The 24117-nt window shown below is 41.0% G+C and overlaps 1 protein-coding gene across 2 annotated transcripts; it reads right to left on the bottom strand.

Moving 5' to 3' along the window:
* Positions 1-7943: 7943 nt before the first annotated feature.
* Positions 7944-23579, bottom strand: LIPI (lipase I). 2 transcript variants are annotated; one of them, XM_035116146.3, is made up of 10 exons: positions 23331-23579; positions 20903-21279; positions 19548-19656; positions 19134-19235; positions 18345-18434; positions 17179-17346; positions 16126-16221; positions 13841-13952; positions 12767-12940; positions 7944-9288 (listed from the first exon to the last, which is right to left on the bottom strand). In XM_035116146.3, exons 1-10 carry the CDS (start codon positions 23416-23418, stop codon positions 9213-9215), a joined length of 1392 nt encoding a protein of 463 aa, XP_034972037.3. In that variant the 5' UTR covers positions 23419-23579; the 3' UTR covers positions 7944-9212. The 2 variants fall into 2 exon arrangements, with proteins under 2 accessions (XP_034972037.3, XP_088524113.1); XM_088667987.1 differs by having other exon boundaries at positions 20903-21083; positions 23331-23510.
* Between the last annotated feature and the right edge of the window lie 538 nt (positions 23580-24117).

Below are 24117 nucleotides of genomic sequence, written 5' to 3'. Positions count from 1 at the left end.
TGCAAACCTGAATATGTGGGTTAATGAAATGTCTAATGAAAAAAGTCATATTAATTAGTGGATTCACAGAATTCTTCACAGCTATATTTTAGAAATGCCAAAGTGTAATGCATTAGCACGGTGGGTGGGGGGATTGTGCCTTCATCTAGAGAGAATCACTCCAAGTGTCTTTGTCTTCAATCTCATGTCCTTTTCTATCATAATTTGTATGCTGAAAAGCACTGCCTCTTTTTGAAAATCCTTTGTGAAACAGAAATTGCAAGTAATGTTTATGGCCTTAGATATAATTAGGAGGGCTATGGATAGAGCTTTGTTTTTATTTTTATTTAAAAGATGGATTGAGTTTTCAAAGTTTCATTAGCATTGTAGTCTATGCTGGTAAGTGATTATGGATTTTTCCCCTTCATTGGTTTCAGATTGGTATTTGGTGTCAACATGATCTCTCTCTGAATCTCCAGAAGCCAGACTTGTTGACTGCCACACTGCAACTTGAATACCAGCATGAGTGTAGGTAGCTAAAATCTTATCACAACACTTATCAACACTAAACTATTACCAGTCTTCTTTTAGGAGATGGGCTAATTATCTGGACATTCACAATCTCTACACCCTTTGGAAACATTCTCTTGTTATCCAGCCTGGATATCAGAACATGTGTCGGGGCAGCTCCAGATACCAGATTTTGGGGGACCTAATCCTTTAAAGCCAGTCCTTCTGTCTGTTGCTAGGTATGGGATTACCAGTGTTATAAGAATAGCACTGTGTGCAAGAACCATTGCTATTCATTAGGTTGCAAGTTGTTAAAAATGTTCCCATCAACCTCAGTAATATGCTGGAAATGTAACAAGGCTGAAGAGAATTTTGCTCATATATTGTGGAATTGTACTCAAATTAAACAATATGTGCGGGGCTGTGTCAGATTATTAGAGAAATTACAGGATCCAGTTTACCAATGAATCCTGTCACAATGCTTTCAGGTTATATTTAAAAGCCAGAGAACGAATCAGACTGTTTAATGCAAATATTGAAAGTTGCTTGCATCTTGGTCATAAAAAAAGCCTGAAGAACAAATATGGTTCCATCAAATGATCCATGGCTGAAGCAAAGTTAGGATATCATGGTGATGAATAATTTTTTTACATAAAGTTATGGGAAGGAAGAATTCAGCATTGGTCAACCCCAGCTGTCAGCTGACAGCTTATCAAATAGCAGGCAGGCTGATTAATCAATGGATATATGTCCAATGTTTATGTCAAACCTATTTTTCTGTAATCAAAAAAGTTGTGGCCGAATTAAATTTAACACTGGACTCCTTGTCTTTATTTGAAACTTGCTTCCCTACCCATGGCTTCACAGTGCCTGGGTCCTCAAGAGGATAACAAAATGCATGATCAAAACTTGTTTAAAGAAACCTACAATTTTGACTCAGAACTCATCCTCCCTTTAACAAGTGTCTCCGAATCTTGGCTATACCAAGGAAATTGGCTATTATTTTCTGTAGTCTAAGGATTGGTGTCTGCTGTTAAAATGGAACATAAAGTTCACCTCAATTCCCTAAGTGTAAAGAATATACTGTGGAGATAAATCGGGCTCTTATATCCCTATAAAAATTACAAAATAGAAGAGCATGGGCTTTCAGCTGAGCCACTTTTGCAAGGACAAACTCTCAAATGTCAAGGTAAATCGACCTTCTTTCATTGCCAATGGCAAAGCATTAAATGTAGCCATTGTAAATGGACACAACAGTCAGCATGGACATGCTCTTGAGCAGGCATCTCCAAACTGCAGCCCTCCAGATGTTTTGGCCTACAACTCCCATGATCCCTAGCTAAGAGGACCAGTGGTCAGGGATGGTGGGAATTGTAGTCCAAAACATCTGGAGGGCCGAGTTTGCCTATGCCTGCTTTAAAGAATGCTCATAATGAAAGTTATGGTTACAGGTAGGTAGCCGTGTTGGTCTGGGTCGAAGTAAAATAAAAAAATTCCTGATCTTGACCTTTCCTTAAACCAGGCACCCCCAAACTGCGGCCCTCCAGATGTTTTGGCCTACAACTCTCATGATCCCTAGCTAAGAGGATCAGTGGTCGGGGATGATGAGAATTGTAGACCAAAACATCTGGAGGGCCGAAGTTTGGGGATGCCTGGGTTAAACCTTATACATATGCTGCTGAGACATTTTCAAAACAAGCAGAAGAGAAATTCCTAAAACATACCTTTCCCTTCCATTCTAATTTTAGTTTGCTGTTTTCTGTGTGAAGTGTATTAGTTGCTATAGAAACCACTAGGGCCTAAGGGTGGGTATGGTTTTAAGTATGAAGGTCAATACCTGAGTTATGGATCCCAAATTAAGGTGCAAAATTATTGTAAAATGTTTTTGTTTGGTATGAAATACTATGGGTGATATCCAGTGTTGTGGAAATGGACCTCTGCTTGTACTATGAGAGTTTCCTTTCCTTCATGCTGCAGCCCTTGTCTCACCTCCCAAGTCTCATCCAGAGGGGAGGCCTTTGAAGAAGTCTTAGGAGGTGATGAGGGCTTCAATAGCTCCTGTTGTGTGAGCGGAAGTCTGTTCCTTTCACACAGGACCGGCTCTAGGGGTAGGCTGGGTGGCGTGGGGCGCCAGGGTGCTGGGCCGGCAGAGAGGTGCTGTGCGGTGCGCAGCGTCCGCCCACGAGGGCGGGGGGCGCCGGAGCGATCTCTGCACCACAGCGCCAGGGCGCCCGACATGCTTGAGACGGCCCTGCATTCACAGATGGATATAACTGGGTGACACTCTATTTAACACTATGCTGAAGCAAGCAAATAGGCAATAGAGGACAAACTGATGAATAAATAGACGTGTGGACACACACAAATATACTCAGCCTAACCTAAGAGAGTTGTCATGAAGCTAAAATGGGAGGGGACATGCAAACTATTTTGAACTTACCGTATAAAGATGGCATATAAATGTAATAAATAAGATAATAAAAAGGTAAATTAAATAAATAAATGACCTGTCTTTCACACACACTCACCCTTATGTACATATTCCAGTAATGTATGGTGGTGATGCTTCTCTGATCTCCTACTTTTGGCTGTGTGACTAGGCTCATCTGCTTTGCCACACCAAGCCTTCGCTGCAATAAGATCATTCCTTCACAACATGTCAGCTTTTATTTATTTATTTATACTTCTATTTCCTGAAAATGGCTTTGTCCCTTAAGTTTAGCTTTAGGGGGAAGAAGTCTGTTATGACATGAACAAAGCAAAAAGATGCACTCACCTTGCGGAATACTTATAATCATGTCTTCTGCTGAGAACAGAAAGAATTAACAAGAATGCAATCTGTTAACAATCAGGTAGATTGGGTTTAATGTTTCTAATCATCTCCTTTCCACAATTGTTTGTTGCATATTGAATCTGAATGAAGGGAATAATTTAAGGGGATGTTTTCTGTTTTGTTTTGTTTACAATATATGTGAAAAGGCTGCCCTCTTCTGACAGAAGAGCTTTAATTTGTTAAAAAGGAATCATTCTCTTTCATTGTATAATTTGTACTTTGGAGTCCATGTTTTATTATCCATATGATTTTTTATGGAATAAAACATTTAAAAATAAATGGGTATATTTGGGGGCAGGGACCTCCCCTCCCCTGTGCCTTGTGAGAACTTCCTTATTGTCTTCTTTTAACTGTTCTCTGAGGCGTTTGGTACTAAATACACAGAATAAAACACATGTATGTTTTGTTCCCAAGAATATCCTTCCCCTGGATTAAAAGACCAATGACATTTAAGCCGCTTTGGATCAGACCACAGGCCTCTCTAGCCCAGCATTCTGCTCTCACTGGCCATCTAAACACCCTGCAAAGCCTACACACAATAGCACAGGCATCCCCAAAATGCGACCCTCCAGATGTTTTGGCCTACAACTCCCATGATCCCTAGCTAACAGGACCAGTGGCTGGGGAAGATGGGAATTGTAGTCCAAAACATCTGGAGGGCTGAAGTTTGGGGATGCCTGCAATAGCACCTGGTATTCAGAGGTATAATATGACCATTATGGCAAGTAGCTTTGATAGCCTTATCCTCCACGGACCTGTCCCCTTTCAAAGCCATTTAATCTGGTGGCCATCACCACATCTTGTGGTAATGAATCCCTTCACTGTGTGAAGAAATACTTCCTAAGAAGAAGAGGAGTCCTGCTGAAGTGGAGGTTAGCAGGGTTTCAGGGAAAGCAGAGGCGTAGGAAGGGGGCAGGAAGGGGGGCAGGGGGCGGTCCGCTCCGGGTATCATCACTGAGGAGGGTGACATTCGGCATGCAGCACACCTGTGACTCCCAAGTGTACCCCAAGCTGTCATGGGGGGGGGGGTTGGCAAAAAAATTCTGCACTGGGTACCACCTGACATTGCTACGCCTCTGAGGGAAAGAAGTCATTTTGTGTGAGTGGAAGTCTATTCCCCTTGCAGACAGATGCTGTTGGATGTCACTTGATATAATCTTGTTCTCACAGTGGTCAACTAGATGTGAATGGGAAACCCACAGGTAGGATCTGAGGGTGACAGCACTGTCCCCATTTGTGATTTCCAGCAACTGCTATACAGAGGTATCCTTCCTTCAACAGTGAATGTAGAACTCCCTCTTGCTTTTCCTAAATCTTCCATCATTCAGCTTCATTAGATACTAGTTCTAGTATTATGAGAGAGGAAGAAGATCTTCTATTGAATTTTGCCACACCCTGCATAATTTTGTGGGCTTTTATTATGTCCCCTCCCTCCTTTCATGTTCATTTTGATCATTATTCCTTCTGTTTCCAATGGTGGCCAACCAGAAGTGTCTGGGAGCTCATGAATATAGCACGGAGGCAATGATCACTCCCTGCTGTTTAGCTCCAGTTAACCATCTCCTTAAATATCAAATTCAATTTTTAAAGTATATTAAAAAGGTGCAATCATGTCTCAAAGAAGTGAGGAGGCCATTGCTCTAACTTGTTGTAACCAAAGACAGAATAGATCAAACCACTCAGACATCAAGTAGTGTTGTTTTTTTAAGAACCCATAACAGTTTACAAGTATTGCTTTAGAGCAGGCATAGGCAAACTCGGCCCTCCAGATGTTTTGGGACTACAATTCCCATCATCCCTGACCACTGGTCCTTTTAGCTAGGGATGATGGGAGTTGTAGTCCCAAAACATCTGGAGGGCCGAGTTTGCCTATGCCTGCTTTAAAGAATGCTCATAATGAAAGTTATGTTCGAGCAGAATTTCCAATGTTATATTTTAAACAGCTCTGTGACTGTTTTGAATGGTACTGTCTGACACATAAGAGGAGAGGTGACATCTCCTCTTAGCAGGTAAGACTTCTCCCATGACTGTGAAGCTTACACAGGAATCTTTCTAAAGGGTTAGAAGGGCAGTGACAGTCCTGAAAGGCACCAGCTGCCTGCGCCCTGGCTCACATCCCCTATATATACTGAGGATTGAATCCAGAAGGTGAATATCCATTAGTGAGAGTGGTGAAAATAAAGCAGCAGCCAGAGTCTAGTTCAGGGGTAGGCAACCCAATCGCCTTCTAAATCCGGCCCGCAGACGGTCCAGGAATCAGCATGTTTTTACATGAGTAGAATGTGTCCTTTTACTTAAAATGCATCTTTGGGTTATTTGTGGGACCTGCCTGATGTTTTTACAAGAGTAGAATGTGTTCTTTTATTTAAAATGCATCTTTGAGTTCTTTGTGGGGCATAGGAATTCATTCATTATTTTTTTCAAAATATAGTCTGGCCCACCACATGGCCTGAGGGACGGTTGACCGGCCCACGGCTGAAAAAGATTGCTGACCCCTGGTTGATAGTGAGCCACCTATTAAGGTGCCTGATCATACTAACTGTTGATGTTAGGCATAGGGTGTGTGTTTTTTACCCCCTATAGCCTTTTTATGAACACAGAAAGTGCGAATCATAATTTCCCACATGGCTATGTCTCACCTTCCTTTCTGGTCTCAATGCTGACACATGTTTTGACTCTTTGGGAAATAAATTCTGGTTCATGTGCTGGGTGCAGCAAAATGAGCTGTGACCTGGTGTGGTACAATCATGCCAAACAGTTTACTATGCACCACTCCTTGAAATGAAGAGTGTGGGAGCATAATTATCCTAATGGAATATATTGTTGTTGTTGTTTAGTCGTTTAGTCGTGTCTGACTCTTCGTGACCCCATGGATCATAGCACGCCAGGCACTCCTGTCTTCCACTGCCTCCTGCAGTTTGGTCAAACTCATGTTCGTAGCTTCGAGAACACTGTCCAACCATCTCATCCTCTGTCATCCCCTTCTCCTTGTGCCCTCAATCTTTCCCAACATCAGGGTCTTTTCCAGTGAGTCTTCTCTTCTCATGAGGTGGCCAAAGTATTGGAGCCTCAGCTTCAGGATCTGTCCTTCCAGTGAGCACTCAGGGCTCCTTCCAGTGAGCACTCAGGGCCCCTTCATGGATCAATGCCTTGTCGTGGCGAAGGGGCTTGAATAACTCAGAGAAGCTATGAGCTATGCCGTGCAGGGCCACCCAAGATGGACAGGTCATAGTGGAGAGTTTTGACTAAACGTGATCCACCTGGAGAAGGAACTGGCAAGCCAGTCCAGTATCCCTGCCAAGAAACTCCATGGACAAAGACAATGGAATATATTAGTTATGCTTAATTCCCTTTCAGTGCCAGTTAGCACTCATCAACCAAAGAATGAGCTTCATTCATAACTCTTGTGAAACTTTTTGTTCTCTTTTCGCTGTAACAAAACATAGATTTGTCTAAGACTATATTTTGACTCTTTTTAAAAAAAATTGCAGGTGAGGGGGAGATTTTGGCATAATAAGTTTACTTTCAATAATATTGTCATATATGTCCCTTGTAAAATGTTAAATATAAATCACTGCCACAATCTTCCCAAGCCCTTTAGTATATGGAAGCAGAACACGTTTAAGTACTTTTCTGCAAATAAGTGCTAATGAGGTCTCTTTGTTATTGCTGCAACAAACTAGCTACAGATTCTACATTTACTCCTGGGGTATACTGTCTTCAGATGAGCAAACACCTTCCATTATGGCTAAAATGGAACGAAACCTCATTTTAAAAAAAAGCAATTAAGAATTAAGGCTGCTGCCAAATTCCAGTTTTGCTCCAGATAGGGTTGTGGTTTTTGCTCCTAAGCTTTGTGGTCTGGAATTTCAGCAAAGATGGGACACACTTCCATTTGGCTCTGCTCCTGAGCTATGCATTGTGATTCTACCTGCCTCTGAAGAGATAAGAAAGTCAAATCTTCATCGTTCAAAACCCACACCATATTCTGTAGATGAGGGCTGCATACAATATTGCAACAGCAACAAAAGGTTGCCCGTAGGAAGCCTGTTGCCACAGCAACACTCTAATATATAAACACACTTCCCACATTATCATAGCTAAGTAGCATTAAGATGCCACAAGACTAAAGTGAGCATACGTAAGACACACAGCCCAACATTCAGATGTATTGCTCATATCATTGCCCTACTCCTGATCACACCCACCAACCATTACAGAGGCTCTGGTTAAATCAACACCAAATGTTTAATGGTCATATCAATACCACATCTTTAAAGCATTTTTCTACCACTTTAAAAAGTCATGACTTCCCCCAAACTGTGATTTGTTTAGGGTGCTGAGAGTTTGGGATGCCCCTATCCCCCTTACAGAGCTACGATTTCCAGAGTTCCCTGTGAAGAGGAATTCGTTATTAAACCACTCTGGGAATGGTAGCTTGGGGTGGGGTGGGGGGTTGGAAACGGACATGGGCCTCCTAACAACTTTCAACACCTTAAACAAACTACAACTCCCAAAATTTCACATGCCTGAAAAAATGTACTTCACGTGTGCTCCATTAAAGGTTCCCAAGAGAAATGTATTCTGTATCACATTTTAAGTAGCAACTTGCACACCGCTTGAAATAAACACATCTTTATTAAATGTACATTAAAATAATAATGTTCACATGCTTAAGAATATATGAGTCCCTGTTAGATGCCTGTTTATGAACTGCACACGTGGAACATATAGTGGAGGGGAACTTCAGGCCCCTCTCTCCCTGGCCATTAGAACTCCCTGCAGGACACATTCCCTCTTCCCAGACCACTCTTTTTACTGGCCTTGCACTGCACCCTCCTCTTGCCTGTGGCCCTCGGGTTGGAAAAGGTTTCCTACCCTTGAACAGTGGACATATCCTCCAGATGGGTGAATAGCCAGAGCCTATAGCTGGCATGTGCACTGGCACCTAGGGAAGAGGACAAGCACATGCATTCCACATAGCACCTTTATGCATTCCGTATCTATGGGTTTCGAACACCTGAAAGGGGCTAAACTTTTGCTTCTTTGTCTAGTTTTGATCATTTCTAATATCCCAAAGTAGCAACTTGATCCATTTTATAGTCTCAGTTTAGCTGGTTTTTGTGTGGTTATGGGCTCCAATGTGCACAATGTGGCCCTCTCCACCAACAAGGCCTTTTCCAATAATGCACAGACCCAAAGAATAATCTCAGCAATTTTATCTTCCTGTTTTCTGGCACTACTGTACCACATTTGTCCGTAAAAGCAGTTACATTTGTCTAACATACAGTCACAGAATCATAGAATTGTAGAGCTATAAGTGACTACGAGGGTCATATAGTCCAACCCCTTGCAACGCAGGAATCTTTTGCTCAACCCTGAGATTAAAAGTCTCATCCTCTACCAACATGAAATTTATTGTGGGGGAAAAGGGGAATCCATTCAATGTTAGCCATACTCAGAAAAGACCCACTGAAATTCATTGAATGGTGCATTAGTTTCAGTGGATCCACCCTGAGCAGAACTTAGCTGGATACAACCCAATGTTTTCATGTACTTTGCTATGCACATAGGGATGAAATTATAATTTCAATGGGACATCAGCAGCATTGTGTGCAAGAAAGTAGTCTAGGTTTACACAGAATATGATTCACAGTGTCCATTTTCTTCTTGTTAATTAGAAATTGATTGCTGGTAGCAAACACATCTTTATGCATCAAAAATATTTGATTTTCTTGTAGCAGTTCTCTGATCCTTAATCTGAGCCAAAGTCTTTGAAAGTTCAACCTTCCTGAAGGGAGCAAGTTTAGCTCTATGCCACTTCTCGGTGCTGTCTGTGCTTTATGCACGCAGGTGGGTTTGAAAGATGCTATTGTTTCACACTTCAGTATCAATGGCATGGAATAGGTCTGAAGGTCATTTCAATATTTTCCAGCAGAACAAAATCAAACCTACATAGCTGAATCCTGTAGAGATAAAAGTGATATTATCAATAGAAAGACTACCTATTCTGTTTTGTTTTGTTTTGAAGATGCTTTTGAAAAATGCACTGATCTTTACCCATACAACTACTATACCATAACTAAATTGGAAGCTGTCTTCATTCCAGCCTCAGAAAGGCAAGAAAATTCCCTATACCATATATATGGGGATGACACATAACAGCTAGGCACTGTGTTTGACTTCTGCAAAAGTTTTTTGTTTGCCATCTTCATATCTTCCTCTTTGTTCAATCTCACACTGGGTATATTTCAACCTCTTTCTTCCTCTTTCTTAATTGCAACCTTCCCTCATACTGCTTTCCTATCTTCAGCAGTTGTCCACCTTTTGCACCACAGGCCCCCTATTTGCAAAATTGCCACCTTCAAATCCTCTAATAGGATGCAGCTCCTATTGATTCCCCTTCTGCTTCCCCTTTCCATACTATGCCACACACAGACCTGCTAGAAGATTATATAGTGCATGCTCACTTGCCTATTTAAAGCACTTTTACATATAATATCTGAGATATTAAAGGTAAAGATAAAGGGACCCCTGACCATTAGGTCCAGTCACAGATGACTCTGGGGTTGCGGCGCTCATCTCGCTTTATTGGCCGAGGGAGCCGGCATACAGCTTCCGGGTCATATGGCCAGCATGACTAAGCTGCTTCTGGCGAACCAGAGCAGCACACGGAAATCCCGTTTACCTTCCCGCCAGAGCGGAACCTATTTATCTACTTGCACTTTGACGTGCTTTCCAACTGCTAGGTTAGCAGGAGCAGGGACCAAGCAATGGAAGCTCACCCCGTCGTGGGGATTCGAACCGCCAACCTTCTGATCGGCAAGCCCTAGGCTCTGTGGTTTAACCCACGTCCCAATACAGTATGTGGTATTAGGAGGCTCTTAATCCTGCAAACTACTTAGAAGCCATCTGGGCTTCGAAAATCTTTATCTGAGCCTTCTTTTATTCTTCTAATTAAAGGTGTCAGTTCTCATGGATACCTGTTGGTTCAAAGTCTCAAATGACCCCACCCCCCATGTGTTCAAACTGAGCTTCTGAGTGGTCACTAGAAGGTCAGCCAGCATGCAGAATGACAGTGCCATGTATCAAAAAAAAAAACCCTCCCCGTGCTCTACCATGATTTTTAAGATCACCTGGGAATGTTCTCCTAAATACACCACCAATGGGCCAAATCAAGATGACAAGGATGTACAGGGGGGAGTCGTTTTATATATCGATTTTTACATAATGCTGCACCTGCACTGTACAATTGGAAAGCTTATCCACACTACTATTTTTTGAGGTGTTGATAGTCAGCTCAAACATTTCCCACCAATATTTGCATAGCAAAGTGTTCTTGGGGAAACGCCTCTTCCACAAAGCACACACAAAAAGGAGTCATGTGACCTAACGGCCCTTTCCTCAAGGCTATTTTTCCAGGTACGTTGTGGCGAGGGAGGGAGGTTGTGTTAGCTGTTCCTCCAGTGCCTTTCCGCTTTGTACTTGATATTGTTGGCAGATCACAAATTAATATAATTTTTGGAGCATTATTCTTTCATGCCAGTGCAATTCCTTATCTATTTTTGTTCTAATTTAATTAACATTTAGAGCTTGGTTAAGTACTGTTGTTTTTAACATATCTCTGAGTGTTTATGCAATTACAGTAATGATGAATAACTACAGAAGCCATATGTGTGTGCTCACATCAATTTCACATATTTTACCCAACTGCAAGACGCAATTATGCAATTACAGCCTATGATTGTGTAATAAGGAACTTTGTGCAATGTAATAATTCAATTGTCATTCCAGCCAGACTTGCATAATTGTATATGAGCAGCAACAACAAAACACACACTCAATACAAAGCACATAATATACTGATAAATAAGTTCAACTGCTTTCCATATGAAGCATATACAGAACTAAAACCTTAGGGGTCACAATCCAATGCATTGGCTATGCACACTTAAGTGTCACTGAAATGAATGGAATTTAGGTATGTCTAATTCTCTGCTGGATTGTGGCCAATGAATTCATGCCTGAAGCAAGTAATAGTTAGGACTAAAGCAAGTCTAGTGGAGTATACAAAATGCTGCGCAGAATGCAAAGGTAATTGGCTAAGGAAATTATTTTTCGAGCAGTCACAGCTCCCCCTACCATGGCCTGAGCCTGGCTGTCAGGATTAGAACGAAACCCTGGCCCAAGACAGCATTAACAAACAAATCTTCCCTTTTTGTATTATTTATGCTACCATACTGTAATAGGATTTGTGGTTGGTTTGGATGATGCCGGTAGGTCCCAAACAAGCCTGTGAGGCAGAATTTGTGAGATGGGGGTCGCAGTAGACTAGGAAACTGCTGAACTGGTCAAACCAGACTCTTCGTAAGCTAATGACCCCAGCTAGGGCCAGCTAAGCACCCTGATTAGAATCTAAAAGAGCAGGCCCATGTTGCTATGAAGACAACTGAGATGTGAAGTTCTTCAAGAGGGAGTAAGCATCTTTCCCCAGCCCCTCACTTGGTTCCAGCAACATCATATTGTAAGTAGGAGAACAATAGCAGAGTTAGTGTGCAAGTTTGGCTGGAAACTGGAGAGAAGGACTTGACTTCCTTGCTGTGCTGAATGAGCCCTTCCATCCTGTGTTCCACTCGAATATATGTGCAAATAAAACAGATATCCACTATCCTTCATTCCAAGGAAACGGAACCCCAGGTGAGTGCTGGAACCTCTAGAGTCCCTCACTACTCAGAGATGGGGGTGCATGCAGCAATACTTTCACTGACCACTTGCAGTCTTTAGCTTGGTGTTATGCATGTGCATGCATGTGCACATACTACTCTGGTGGCATGGGGCCTATTCATTTCAATGCTATTCTCATACTACCTAACCACCCTCTACTGCAGGACTTAAGAACCTGTGGTTCTCAGGGTGCTGCTGGACTACAACTCCCATCATCCCTGACCACAGGCCATCCTGACTGGGGCTCATGGGGTTTGGAGTCCAATAACATCTGGATGACTGCAGGTTCCCTGCCATTGTTCTACAGCACCCCCTACTCCATGCTGTCATTGAGCAGAAGACCTTAATGGGCTGCTCAGCTATCTTTTTTGAAATTTCAGCTCCAGGTTCAATCAGGTCATAGTCACATTCTCCTGTTGCCATTGTGCAACATACTCCCAATAACTTATTCCCTGGCCCATTTGTATAAAATTTCTCCATCTTTCAGTCATCTCCTGATCCTCGTAAGATCTATGTGCTAAAGAGCATTATAAAAGGAATAATTCTGCTGCTGAAATCAAAGTTAGATCTCATACAAACTGCTACAGTTCTTTGTTTATAAGGCTGGCATTATTAGTAGTCATGTTAAGGACTATACATAAAAAGATGTCCACACAGAGGCTTCCAAATAAGGCAATCAATGCAAGTTCTGTTAAGTTGCAAGAAAAACTATATGCTTACCTTTGGGGATCTGAAAGCGACTTTAAACTCATTTTGAGGATCCTAAGCTTGTACTTGCGGCCTATTACATTCCTTGTAGAAAATGTCAATGCTATTTTGGATACATTGTTGAAATCCACGTAAAATCCAGCAAGCAAATGGGCTTGTCTATATTGGTGAAATGTAGCTGCACCGCTAAGGAGATATCAGGACACATTATTAGTTCAACACCTATTCTACGTCTTTACAACTTGCGGCTCTGCAAACCAAACACAGCCTGCCACCCATGTCTGCCAGTTGATAATCCTTGCTTGTTCTTGCAATCCCAGGCAGGTAGCAAAAATAGCCAGTCTTCAAAACAGGAAGTGAGCCTGGCCTGAGTGATGGTGAAGAAAGACATTTAAAACAGAGGGGCATCAGCAGGTGGGGAAAATGTCAAGCATCCTGTATATTCTTTCTCAACTATGCATGCTTTCTCATCCACACATAATCAATAAGTGAAAAACACCAGTTATGTTCTTTGTGTTCCTTATATGCAGCGGTGGGGCTTCATGCTCCGCCACCGGGGGCGGAGAGCAGGCACGCTGCCCCCAGTGATGTGGCGCACATTTTGGGGGTGGGGCGCGCCATGCGTGGTGATGTGGCACACATTTTGGGGTGGGGCGGGGTGCACGTTTTGGGGGTGGGGTGGGCAGCGGTGATGGCACCCCTGGGATCGAGTTGCTCAGGGCACACCGCCCCCACCACCCCTATCTCCCTACGCCCCTGCTTATATGCCTGATATTATTTCCTAGCTTTGAACCTGCCATATTTAACTTGTTGGAACCAAGCCAGGTGGCAAACTCATCAACACTGATGAGACATGCTTATTTTCCTTTAGGCCAGCACTTTTGCCATTGCATCACACTGATTAAAAGACAAAACAGACACAACTATTTGTATTTTGCCATGTTTCTATATATTTATCTTCAAACTGGCACTTCATTCCAAATGCAATTTACTGAGAAATAAGTATCACTTATCTCCATGAGACTTAGGTATACTTATGGCTGAAGTGACTTCTATAAAGAAAAGATCGACTAAAATAAGACCCACCTATTAATTTTGGATTCCGCTGTATTTCCAGCACCATCTGTTATTTTGATCTTTATGAAACCTCTCCTACTATTTCTGTTCCAGGTAATAATATCCACAGAGTAATGATACACTGAAGAGAGAAGAGGAAAGAAAGGTAAATTAATGCAATAAAATATTGTGCTCAGCAAAAAAAAAAAAAAAAAAAACCTCGGCTGCCCTTCCCCAAGTGGTGCTATTGCCAGGGATTTCAGTTTGAGAGCACTCTTGAGATTTGTGATCTCTTTGCATATTTGTAAAGGAAACATACACTGCAAACATAGCATAGTAGAAGCAAATAGTGTCCGGTGGCAGGCATCCAAACCACTGATCTTGCCTTCAATTCCCAGAGAGCAACATGAACTTCTACAACCCCCAGGCTGCATCCAGTTCAGCCAGAGTTCAAAACCATCTGTTCTGTACCAAGCTCCCCATCTCCAAACTGTCCATCCCTCAGATTCTGATGGGTGGGGAAAAAATCCAGACTATTGAGTGTCATTAAAATCCCTTTGTTGTGTAGACACCAATCAAGTTTGCCAAGAAAAAGAGAGAAATAATAGGTCTAGGTCTAGGTCCTCCTCCTCCTCCTCCTCCTTTGGCGATCACTCGTAGCTGAGTAAGATTGTCTTCCATAAACATGGTTTTAACAATGGGTCCGTAAGTGACTGTGGAGGCCAATTCTGGATCCACATGTCCTTCCACAGTGGGGACATTGGTTTTCAGGCAGGAGTTGATCATGGTGTGGATTTGCCAAGCGTGCCTTACTCTTAGCACAAAAGGTCCATGCTAACCTTTTCTTCCCCCCCCCCGCTTGCTGCTCACCCCAGTTAGGCCGCCTTTGCTAAACATCACGCATTCCGCGTCTCCCGTGCCCCCCCCCCCAGCATACACGACGGATATTTCCATATCGCACAAACACAGACTTATTTATTATTCTGAAGTCTCGTTTCCCGTATTTCTGCATTGTGTTCCCGCATTGTGTGCAAAAACCCATAATGAAAACCACCACTATTTAAATGTGCGTGTGCGAGGTAGGCTGACCAAGTCTTTAAAGAGCATTCCAAACACGTTCTTTTCTATTTTATCTTATTTTTATTGTTGTTGTTGTTACCTGTGCTACTATTATTATTGTTACTTTTATCCCTATTTTTATTCTTACTTTTTCAGTTTCACTTTTTTAAACCCCCTTTGCTTTCCCCCATATCAACACTTTTATATCATTATTATTACCCCACCCCCACCTTTAATACATAGACCCCCCCTTTGTTACCAACCCCCAACCCCCCCTTTACTCATCTCTTCCAGAAAAAGAAAGTATTTAAAATACCTGTTTAAAACTGGAGGGGTGTGTGCTTCCCCTGCCTCCCCAGTAAAATAATATGCTAGTTCACAGCACCCCACACAAGTTAAATAATATCAAGACCAAAAAGGATCCGACTGACAGATTAGTTTTTGGTTTATTAAATACAGTTATATATTCCAATTATACAGTTATATATTCCAATTATACATTTTATCGCGAAACTATGGGTTTTTTTCTTGAAGCGACACACCACCCGAGTTATGCTCGTTTTTTTTGGTGACTTTTGACACACCAAGCTTAAAAGGTTGTCCATCACTGGTTTACTAGTATTCAGCTCATGATGTGGTGGTGTTTTATGCTTACTATGCATTATTGTTTATTGTAAATGGTGCCATTGCCATTCTAAGAGAACAAGGGAGAAGTTTGTGGTGAGCTTTGGCACCTCTTTTTCTAGAAAAATAGCACTGGTCATATGTACAAGTAAAACTGTGGTGATGATATTGTAATTGCCCCCTAATCCCTGTTTCAGACTCCACATAGCATGCAAGGATTGGCTGACACACATCAAATTCTCAAATTTTAAAACCAACAGAAATGTGAGCATCTGAAAATCACATTGACATACAAATCATGATGCAATGAATTGGAGCAAGCACCTAGCTAACTCTCTTCTCTTTCTTTGTAATTCTTAAAATATTTTTTTTTCTGATTATCCAATGCAAATCCAGCTGAATCTCATTTCCAGCTCATTTGTCATCTTTTACCAGGTGCCCAGATAATTTCCTTTCTTCGGCTTTCCCCCCTTCCTACATGTAGATCTTCTGAGCATAAACAATACAGCAACAGAGAACGAAGTTTAATCAAGAATGTGCTGTGCTATCTGTACAGCAAAAAGCGGTTTGTTCATAATGTTATTAGATAATGAAAACTGGAGAAAGAGGACAGAGAATGGTTAATCACTTACTGCAGAATGGGTCTTTGTCTGAAGTGTCAAAGTAAGCTCTTGTCACAGGAGGGTTCTTTTCAATTAAACGGTCCTTCCACTTATCAGCATAATAACCTGAAATTCAAATTGGAATGTGCTCAGCAGAAAATTAACAAACAAAGGAAAGATAAAAATCATGAAGATTGGTTTTTGTTATATAATGTTCTGGGAAATCAAAACTAACATCAGCTCATAAGAACTTAGACTCAAGTAATGCACGCTGAGTTCTATTACAGTCAGTGGGTTTATGCACAGGAAAATGGATTACACTTTGGCTCCTTTGTCACTCAAGCTATAATATAAGATACGTGTGCATTCCTTTCTGTCTTATGTCACTATTAGTCATCTTACTTTACTGATTTACTAAGCTTGTGGCCCAAGCAGAAGATAGTGTGGTGAAGAAGAGATACTCAGAGAGTAGCCACAATTGCCCTCAGTTCCGTTGAATTAGTTGGCTTAACTGCTTTTCTTTTGTCTTGTGCAAACCATAAGGACAAGAACATGCCCCAAAACAAGTCAGTTTCAGTAAGTTCTATTTACAGGTAGGTAGCCGTGCTGGTCTGAGTCGAAGCAAAATAAAAAAATTCCTTCAGTAGCACCTTAAAGACCAACTAAGTTTTTATTTTGGTATGAGCTTTCGTGTGCATGCACACTTCTTCAGATACCTGAAGAAGTGTTCATGCACACGAAAGCTCATACCAAAATAAAAACTTAGTTGGTCTTTAAGGTGCTACTGAAGGAATTTTTTTATTCAGTTTCAGTAAGGTAACTTAAAACCTATTTGGAAGACATCAACAGCAATTCCTGGTTCATGTGTAACATGGTTTGATTCCTGGTTTGATTCCTTGGTTTGCACCAGAAGCGAAGCAGAAGCCAAGGGGTGTTGTGCAGGTGTATGAAATACATGCATATAACTGGTTTATTAAGCTAATGTTTAATTATCTGTGCACAGCCAGTATCTTCATTATTGCACAACCAGGAAATTATCCATAGCATGCTGCTTCCACTTGCAGGATAATTAATAACTCTTACCCAAAACTGGACATGGGAGTGGCTGAAAAGCTTCACAGTGCACGCATTTTCCATTCCTAAAATTTACGTACGAGTCACAAGGGTATCCAGTTACATTACAATTCTGTTTCAAGGATGCCATGTACAAGAAAACAGATCTCTGATGATCACATTTAAAATATTGAGCACCTTAAAGTAGAGAAAGTATTACAAAAGAAAGAATGAATGAAGCAATGCAATGTTAGTTTTATAAAAGCAATACTAATATTATTAAGCAACAACATTTCAAGTCCAACTAATATTTTCCTTTTATAGATTATCAGCAGTGTGTTTTTTTCTGGGGGGGGGGCGCGTGCAGGGGTACACATACCCCTAAATATTTTGTGAATCTTTGTACTTTTGTCCATTTACTGTATTTATTTTCTCCCGATTTGAACTATAAAATGGCGATTTTCTTGAGTCAAAATGAGAGTATCCCTAAACATTTTGTTAGGGGAAGAAAGCACTGATTATCAGTGTAAGACTAGGTTGTCATCTAAGTATATATAAAAGCTTGCCAAATTAATGTGAATCTTACCAAAAAAGGCTGCCTGTCAAATAGTGGTGGCACATGTGCTGAACACTATTATGTTTTAAAGTGGCGAGTTTGACTTTTGCATCGTTTTGTGTTTTCCTACAATCAGTTCTTTCACAGATTCCCATCATGGGACACAATAGCCAACTCAAAAGTAACTAGGAATATGAGATAGCTGATGCAAGGAGGAGTGGTCCCAGGGTTCCATACAGAAAGGCATTTCAAGACCACAAAGAGTGAAGTTGCTGCTGAGGCAAAACATGCAAGGGAGAATAACGCCATCAAGGGTGCATGTAAAGAATATCAGTCAGGAGGACCATTCCGACATCCTGCCAGGAAATACATTTATTTGAGTAAAGCCAAAATGATGCTAATATATTTGCCAGTTGATTTGTGAAAACCCAGTTGACTCCAGAGCAGGCATCCCCAGACTTCGGCCCTCCAGATGTTTTGGACTACAATTCCCATCATCCCTGACCACTGGTCCTGTTAGCTAGGGATCATGGGAGTTGTAGGCCAAAACATCTGGAGGGCCGCAGTTTGGGGATGCCTGCTCCAGAGCATAATCCTTCCTGATGTTTTTATCTATCAGAATTAATTTATCTGTATTTACCACTGAATATTGTTTTTGGGCATCCAGGTTGATCTGTTCCTCCATTTGGGTAGAAATCGATGTTTCCCAAAGGCTCCCTGAAACCCAAACCTAAGAAAAATCAGGTGTCATTTCACAATAAATGATAACATTTTTCTCATGCATTTGTCAGAATGTTCAAAACGACAAATAAAAGAGAACTATTATTCATATTTACAAAGATAACAACAACCAATGAGATTATATTATGGAAATGTAACTAATGGATGCACAGAAGTTGAGGGTGAGGAGGGATGTTCCTGCAGGCTCAGAAAAACTGGAACCAAGACATTTTCCAGGCCTCAGTGACACATAACTAAGTGACAAGTGTGTGACAACTATGTGAACGATGCTTTGGCTAGAATATCCTATAGGTATCTTGCATGGGGTGAGTAGGTGGGTTATAAATTGGCCAAGGCTGGTCATGTTTTCCCTGGAATAGCAGGTGCCCCTTTCCTCAGCCAAACATACTGACCTGCCAGATGCCATTATTGGGCCAGCCTTGATAAATTCTAAGATTGTTCAGGGAACCAGACATAAAGCACAGAAGGCTCTCCTTACTGAATGAATTGAGTTTGAACTAGTGTGTATTAAAGACCAGCCAGTAGTATTGCTTCAAAAGAGTAAAAAACTGTTTTTGCTTTTGTTTTGTGGTTATGTATAAGCCTTTCAGAACACTTGAAATAGTTATTTTTCTCCCAGCCAACCAGATTAGGGGTGCAGGTAATTATTCTCCATTAGGATAACGGAAATCCAAAATGGTATAATTACCATCAGTATCAGTATGAATAACATCAACAAATTGAGCATCACTGTGATCCAATCTTTCACTGGGCAGCTTTCCTCTAAATGATGGTCCTGCTGGGTCAAGACCTGGTATGAAAAATGAAAATTTTAGCTTATTGTACACACACACACACACACACACACACACACGGATGGATGTACATACGTATCTGTAAATAGTATTTGAGTGGAAGCAGACCACAGCAAATTCCAAATTTCAGCTATGTGCATGACTATGGTCACTTACTTAAACCTACCCTAGGCACTGTACCTTATATCGGGTGACTAAACCAGCTTGACTTTGTTTGCTTTCTATGACAAATTGAATAATTCATCATAGGGAAACAAGAATGTGAATGCAGAATAAAACACCAGAATGTCCAAGTTTTTAACACTTACCTGTAATTCTGCGAATTTTGCCATTGTATGCCTTCCCAACAAATCCAGCTATATGAGCCCCAAGGCTTACTCCAATCATATAAAGAGAGTCAAGAGACGCTCCATTTGCCTGTCAGTAAAAATGTATGGATAGAAGGTTATACCGTAGGAATTTGAACCATAGAGGGCAAACCAGCTTTTATTCTTCCTTCTTAAATGGCCATGTTCCAGCTTTGGATGTCCAAATGCTTTTCAAGAGGAGATGAGACATGGAACAATTTTTCTAGCAACTTCAAAAGGAAGTTCTTTGTAACAGATAATTAATATCTTTGTTGTCTCTTTAACAATACAAAAATGCCATATATTTAATACTAGGCAATATTTACCCACATTGACTATATTTCTGGTTATTTCTACATAGCATGGGCAACCATTTTCTTCAGTGCAGCTAAGCAAGGGGAACAAGGAGACTATGACCACATTCACATCATATATTTAAAGCACTTTGATACCACTTTAAACAGCCATGGCTTCCACCAATTAATTATGGGAGCTGTAGCTTGTTAAGGAGGCTGAGAGTTGTTAGGAAAGAGAGCTACAATTTTCAGAGTGGTTTAACAATCAGTTCCTTTTCCTGGGGAACTAGCTCTGTATTGTTTACAATTTCCATTAACATGCAGTGGCTTTCTGGGATTTCGGGCAGAAGTCTTTCCTTGCCCTAGCTGGACATACTAAAGATTGAACTTGAGGCCCTTTGTATGTCAAGCTCTTCCAATGAGCTACAGCCTGTCCAGGTTTGATTATTTTTTTGCAATTGTAGACCTATCAAAATGTGGGAGAGTACAAGAAAGTTCAGTGTTGCACATGGTAGCAAGTTCAGCAGCATGCTTCAGCAGGAGTTTGGAGCCACTGCATCATCAATCATGAAAGCAGCCACTGCTAGTTTGCTGTGGCTGATGAGCGTCAGCTCTAAGGGCTACTTCACACATTTCATTTTTCCTAGAGGGCAAGAAATTTCATGTCATGAAAAAGTGTGAAAGCTACGCAGATCCTGCACAGACATTTTTTTTTACTGTGTTGACAAATCCTGGGCAAGTATGATTGGCCATGGGTCTGTGGCACATATACAACCGTGGAATTATTGCAGTGTTAGTTTGCATTGCATGTGAGTTCACACATTTTTCTGAATAAGAATATTTTCCAAATACACAAAAGCATAATGTGAACAGCAAAGCAAACAGTGAACAGTCATACATCTCATTACACCCTTATACTAGGTACATTTACCAAGAATTAACCAAGGTCCTGTCACCCTTATAAGACAGTATACTGGATTAGATAGAGGTAAGTAGGCTGTTGTGCCATGGCTTCCTTACCAGCATTTTGTCAATAAGTTTTTTCAAAATTCCTACTACTGCCTTGGCATTGTTAACAGCAGTAGGATAATACACAGTCGTGGCACCCCGATTCCAATCTACCGTTATGACATTGCTGTCTTCTTTTTTAAGCAGAAGCTCTTTAATTTCATCAATCCATACTGGTGGGGAACCTGTAAATCTGTAACCATGAATAATAATAATAGTTTGCTTGGTCAGCTTTAGATGTGTGGAAGCCATTAGATTTTTTTCACTGAGAATCTCTGCACAGTTTTGGTTTCTCCGTGTGTGCAAAAGCAGTTGTACTTTTACATTTGTACCAATCAGAGCATTGCCTAAGTTAAGATGAGTAAATTTAGGGCATTCTTGTCCTGTATCTGAAAGATAAAATAAGTGAGAAATAAAACTCTTGATCAGTTAAAACAATGCTTTTTAAAACCACAATTTACCTCACCGACCTACAAAGTGTATAGGGAAACTTACTTCATTACTATCCTGTTTTAGTTTCCCAATGGAGCTTGGCCTCATAGAATTGTAGAATTGGAAGAGGCCTCGAGGGTCATTTAGTCCAATTCTCCTGCAATACAGGCATCTCAACACATGGTTTCCCATCCAATTTGAAACCATACTGGACCCTGCTTAGCTTTGCAAATGTGCTAGTGGTTTATTGCTGCATCAGAATCAGCAATTTACCCAAGGTCACCCAGCAAACATCATAGCTCACATGAGAAAGAATTTGAACCTGGGCTAGCTGGTCCAAGTCTGCTCTGTTTAATACAATGCTGCATCTGATTAAACAAACCATTTTTATTATTTTTTTGCAAATGTTTCAATGAGTTTTACTATTATGACAAGCTTACACCTTCCTCATCTTATGTACCTAAAAATGCATTCAAATTACTGTCATTCAAACAAGCTCTATCACAAAGAATGAAAACTCCACCATCTCTAACTTGTGTTAGTCCTTTTAATATAATGTGTGCATTTTTACAGTTAGAATGGTTGCTTTTAATATCTTTCTGTCATAATGTCAAAAATAATGCCTGCAGGCTGAAAATACCTACAATGTAACTGCTACAATACAGAAATGCATTGGACATATACAACTTGAATATGTTAATTAGGCATCCCCAAACTCAGCCCTCCAGATGTTTTGGGACTACAACTCCCATCATCCCTAGCTATCAGGACCAGTGGTCAGGGATGATGGGGATTGTAGTCCCAAAACACCTGGAGGGCCGAGTTTGGGGATGCCTGTGTTAAATGTAACACAGCAAACATAAACTGTTCCACAGTGTCAGTCAACATCAATGCAAAATCTCACATTGATCTTCTGTCATTTTGTGTGTCTGAGACACCCATATATTCATACAGATATAATTTATGATCTGTCTGAATGTGAGAAGTAAATATTTTTTTAATAATGACTTAGGCTTCTGTTCTAGGTTTGTTTCGTTTGTTTCCAGCCTTTTCCCCAGACTCAAGGCAGATATAAAACACAGTTAAAATAGAAAAAGATAAAAATATATTAGGATAATCATTAAAAAGCAATTAAATGCTAATCAAATTAAAACAATATTTAAAAATGTATTTAAAATACAAAAGCACCAATGATAAAAAAAAATCACAGCAATAATTTTTTCCTTCAAAACAGTCAGTTCCTAAGGGCCTGTTTGAATCAAAAGGTCTTCACCTACCAGTGGAAGGACAACAAGGAGGCAGCCAGTCTAACTTCTCTGGAAAGAGAGTTCCAAATCAGGGAGCAACCACTAAGAAGGCCCTCTCCGGTCCCCACCAAGCATCCCTGTGAGAGTGGCAGGACCAAGAGAAGGGCTTCCCCTGAAGTTCTCAGGGCCTGGGCGTGTTCATATGAGAGAATAGTTTGAGAGTAATTCCCATTCTATGCAGTGGAACTTATTTTTGAATAAGCATGCTCTGAAGAATCAAGGTCTTAGATGTTTAAATTGTATGAATCTGCTTTATACTGAGTCAGACCACTGGTCCATCCAGCTTAGTGGTGTCTTTTCTGACCACAGCTTTCTAGCCTTTTAACTGTAGGTGCCTGGGATTGATTCTGGAAACATTTGCATGCAACACACATACTCTATCACTGAGCCAGTCCATTCTACTATACACTATATTCAGCGGTAGAGCTACACTATTACATCTCAGCAGCAAGGGATTATATTTTTTCCTCTCTTTCGCCACACAAGGTCAATCTAGCTGCCATTTTTTTGTCCAGAGGTCAAAGACACCTTTATTTGTTTTACAATGAAGGAATAACCTTTGTACTGTTTGTGAAGGAGTCACATTAATCTGACAGGCACTGAGAATGATGACTCACACAATACCGTCTGAAAGTCTGAAATGTATGCCTTCGTTTCCTTATAACAAAAATACATGAAGAACTTTTAATTGGTTATCTTACCTGCTCTCACACACCAAGCCATGAAACAGGTGAAGACACATAATCCCAACACTGGTGATCTTTGAAAAGCAGCATGTAACCACCACATTTCAGGAGGGTGTTGCCTTCTCCTTTTAACATACTGCCGTTTGCTTCAGTATTCCATTAAGAGACACTGATAAAATGGGTGTGGTGTGCAGAAGGAAGTACCTGGCAGAGTGAAACCCAACCTTTATGCTTTTGCAATCTGTTGACTCCTCCTTTCCAGCTAACTTAAGTAGGCAGTTTCTGTTCCTTTTAAACTCTCTTGGACTTCTTGGAACCTTGTTTTACAGGATTCTGTATCTTGATAGCAAATACTTAATGCAGAATGCAAGAGGCAACATTACAGGTTCAGTGGGATGTAGAAGGGATTACTTCCAGTTGACCTGCTTAAAGAGCATTCAGCCTAACCTGTTTGCAGAAAAATTAGACAACACTGGTGATTTAATGTGTATTCACCCTGATTTGTTTATGGGGATATTAGACAGAGATGTGTTAAGCAACAGTTCTCCCATGCTTTCCAGTACATCTTCCCACCATCTTCCTCACTGGAAGAAGTCCAGTCTTTTGAGGATGCAGGTTTCTTGTCCAAGAGGTTCAAATCAGTTTTTATACATTGAAAGCACCATCATGCCACTTTAAACAGCCATGGCTTCCCCTAAAATTCCTGGGAACTATAGCTTGTTAAGGATGTTGAGAGGTGTTAGGAGACTGTTGTTCCCTGCCAGAGAGCTACAATTCCTACGGTTACCTGGGATTGTTAAAG

Source organism: Zootoca vivipara, chromosome 4 (assembly GCF_965207765.1).
Source record: "Zootoca vivipara chromosome 4, rZooViv2.hap1.1, whole genome shotgun sequence".
NCBI classification, from domain to species: domain Eukaryota; kingdom Metazoa; phylum Chordata; class Lepidosauria; order Squamata; family Lacertidae; genus Zootoca; species Zootoca vivipara.
Note: the sequence above shows the minus strand (reverse complement) of the source record. Positions and strands in the feature narration are given on the sequence as shown.

Coding starts and splice junctions, on each gene's coding strand:
- LIPI (XM_035116146.3), bottom strand. CDS start 23,418: ATGTGGTGGTTACATGCTGCTTTTCAAAGATCACCAGTGTTGGGATTA. Junction 21,280..23,330: donor GGCTTGGTGTGTGAGAGCAG/GTAAGATAACCA, acceptor TTTATCTTTCAG/ATACAGGACAAGAATGCCCT. Junction 9,289..12,766: donor TCGCTTTCAGATCCCCAAAG/GTAAGCATATAG, acceptor TTATCTCTACAG/GATTCAGCTATGTAGGTTTG.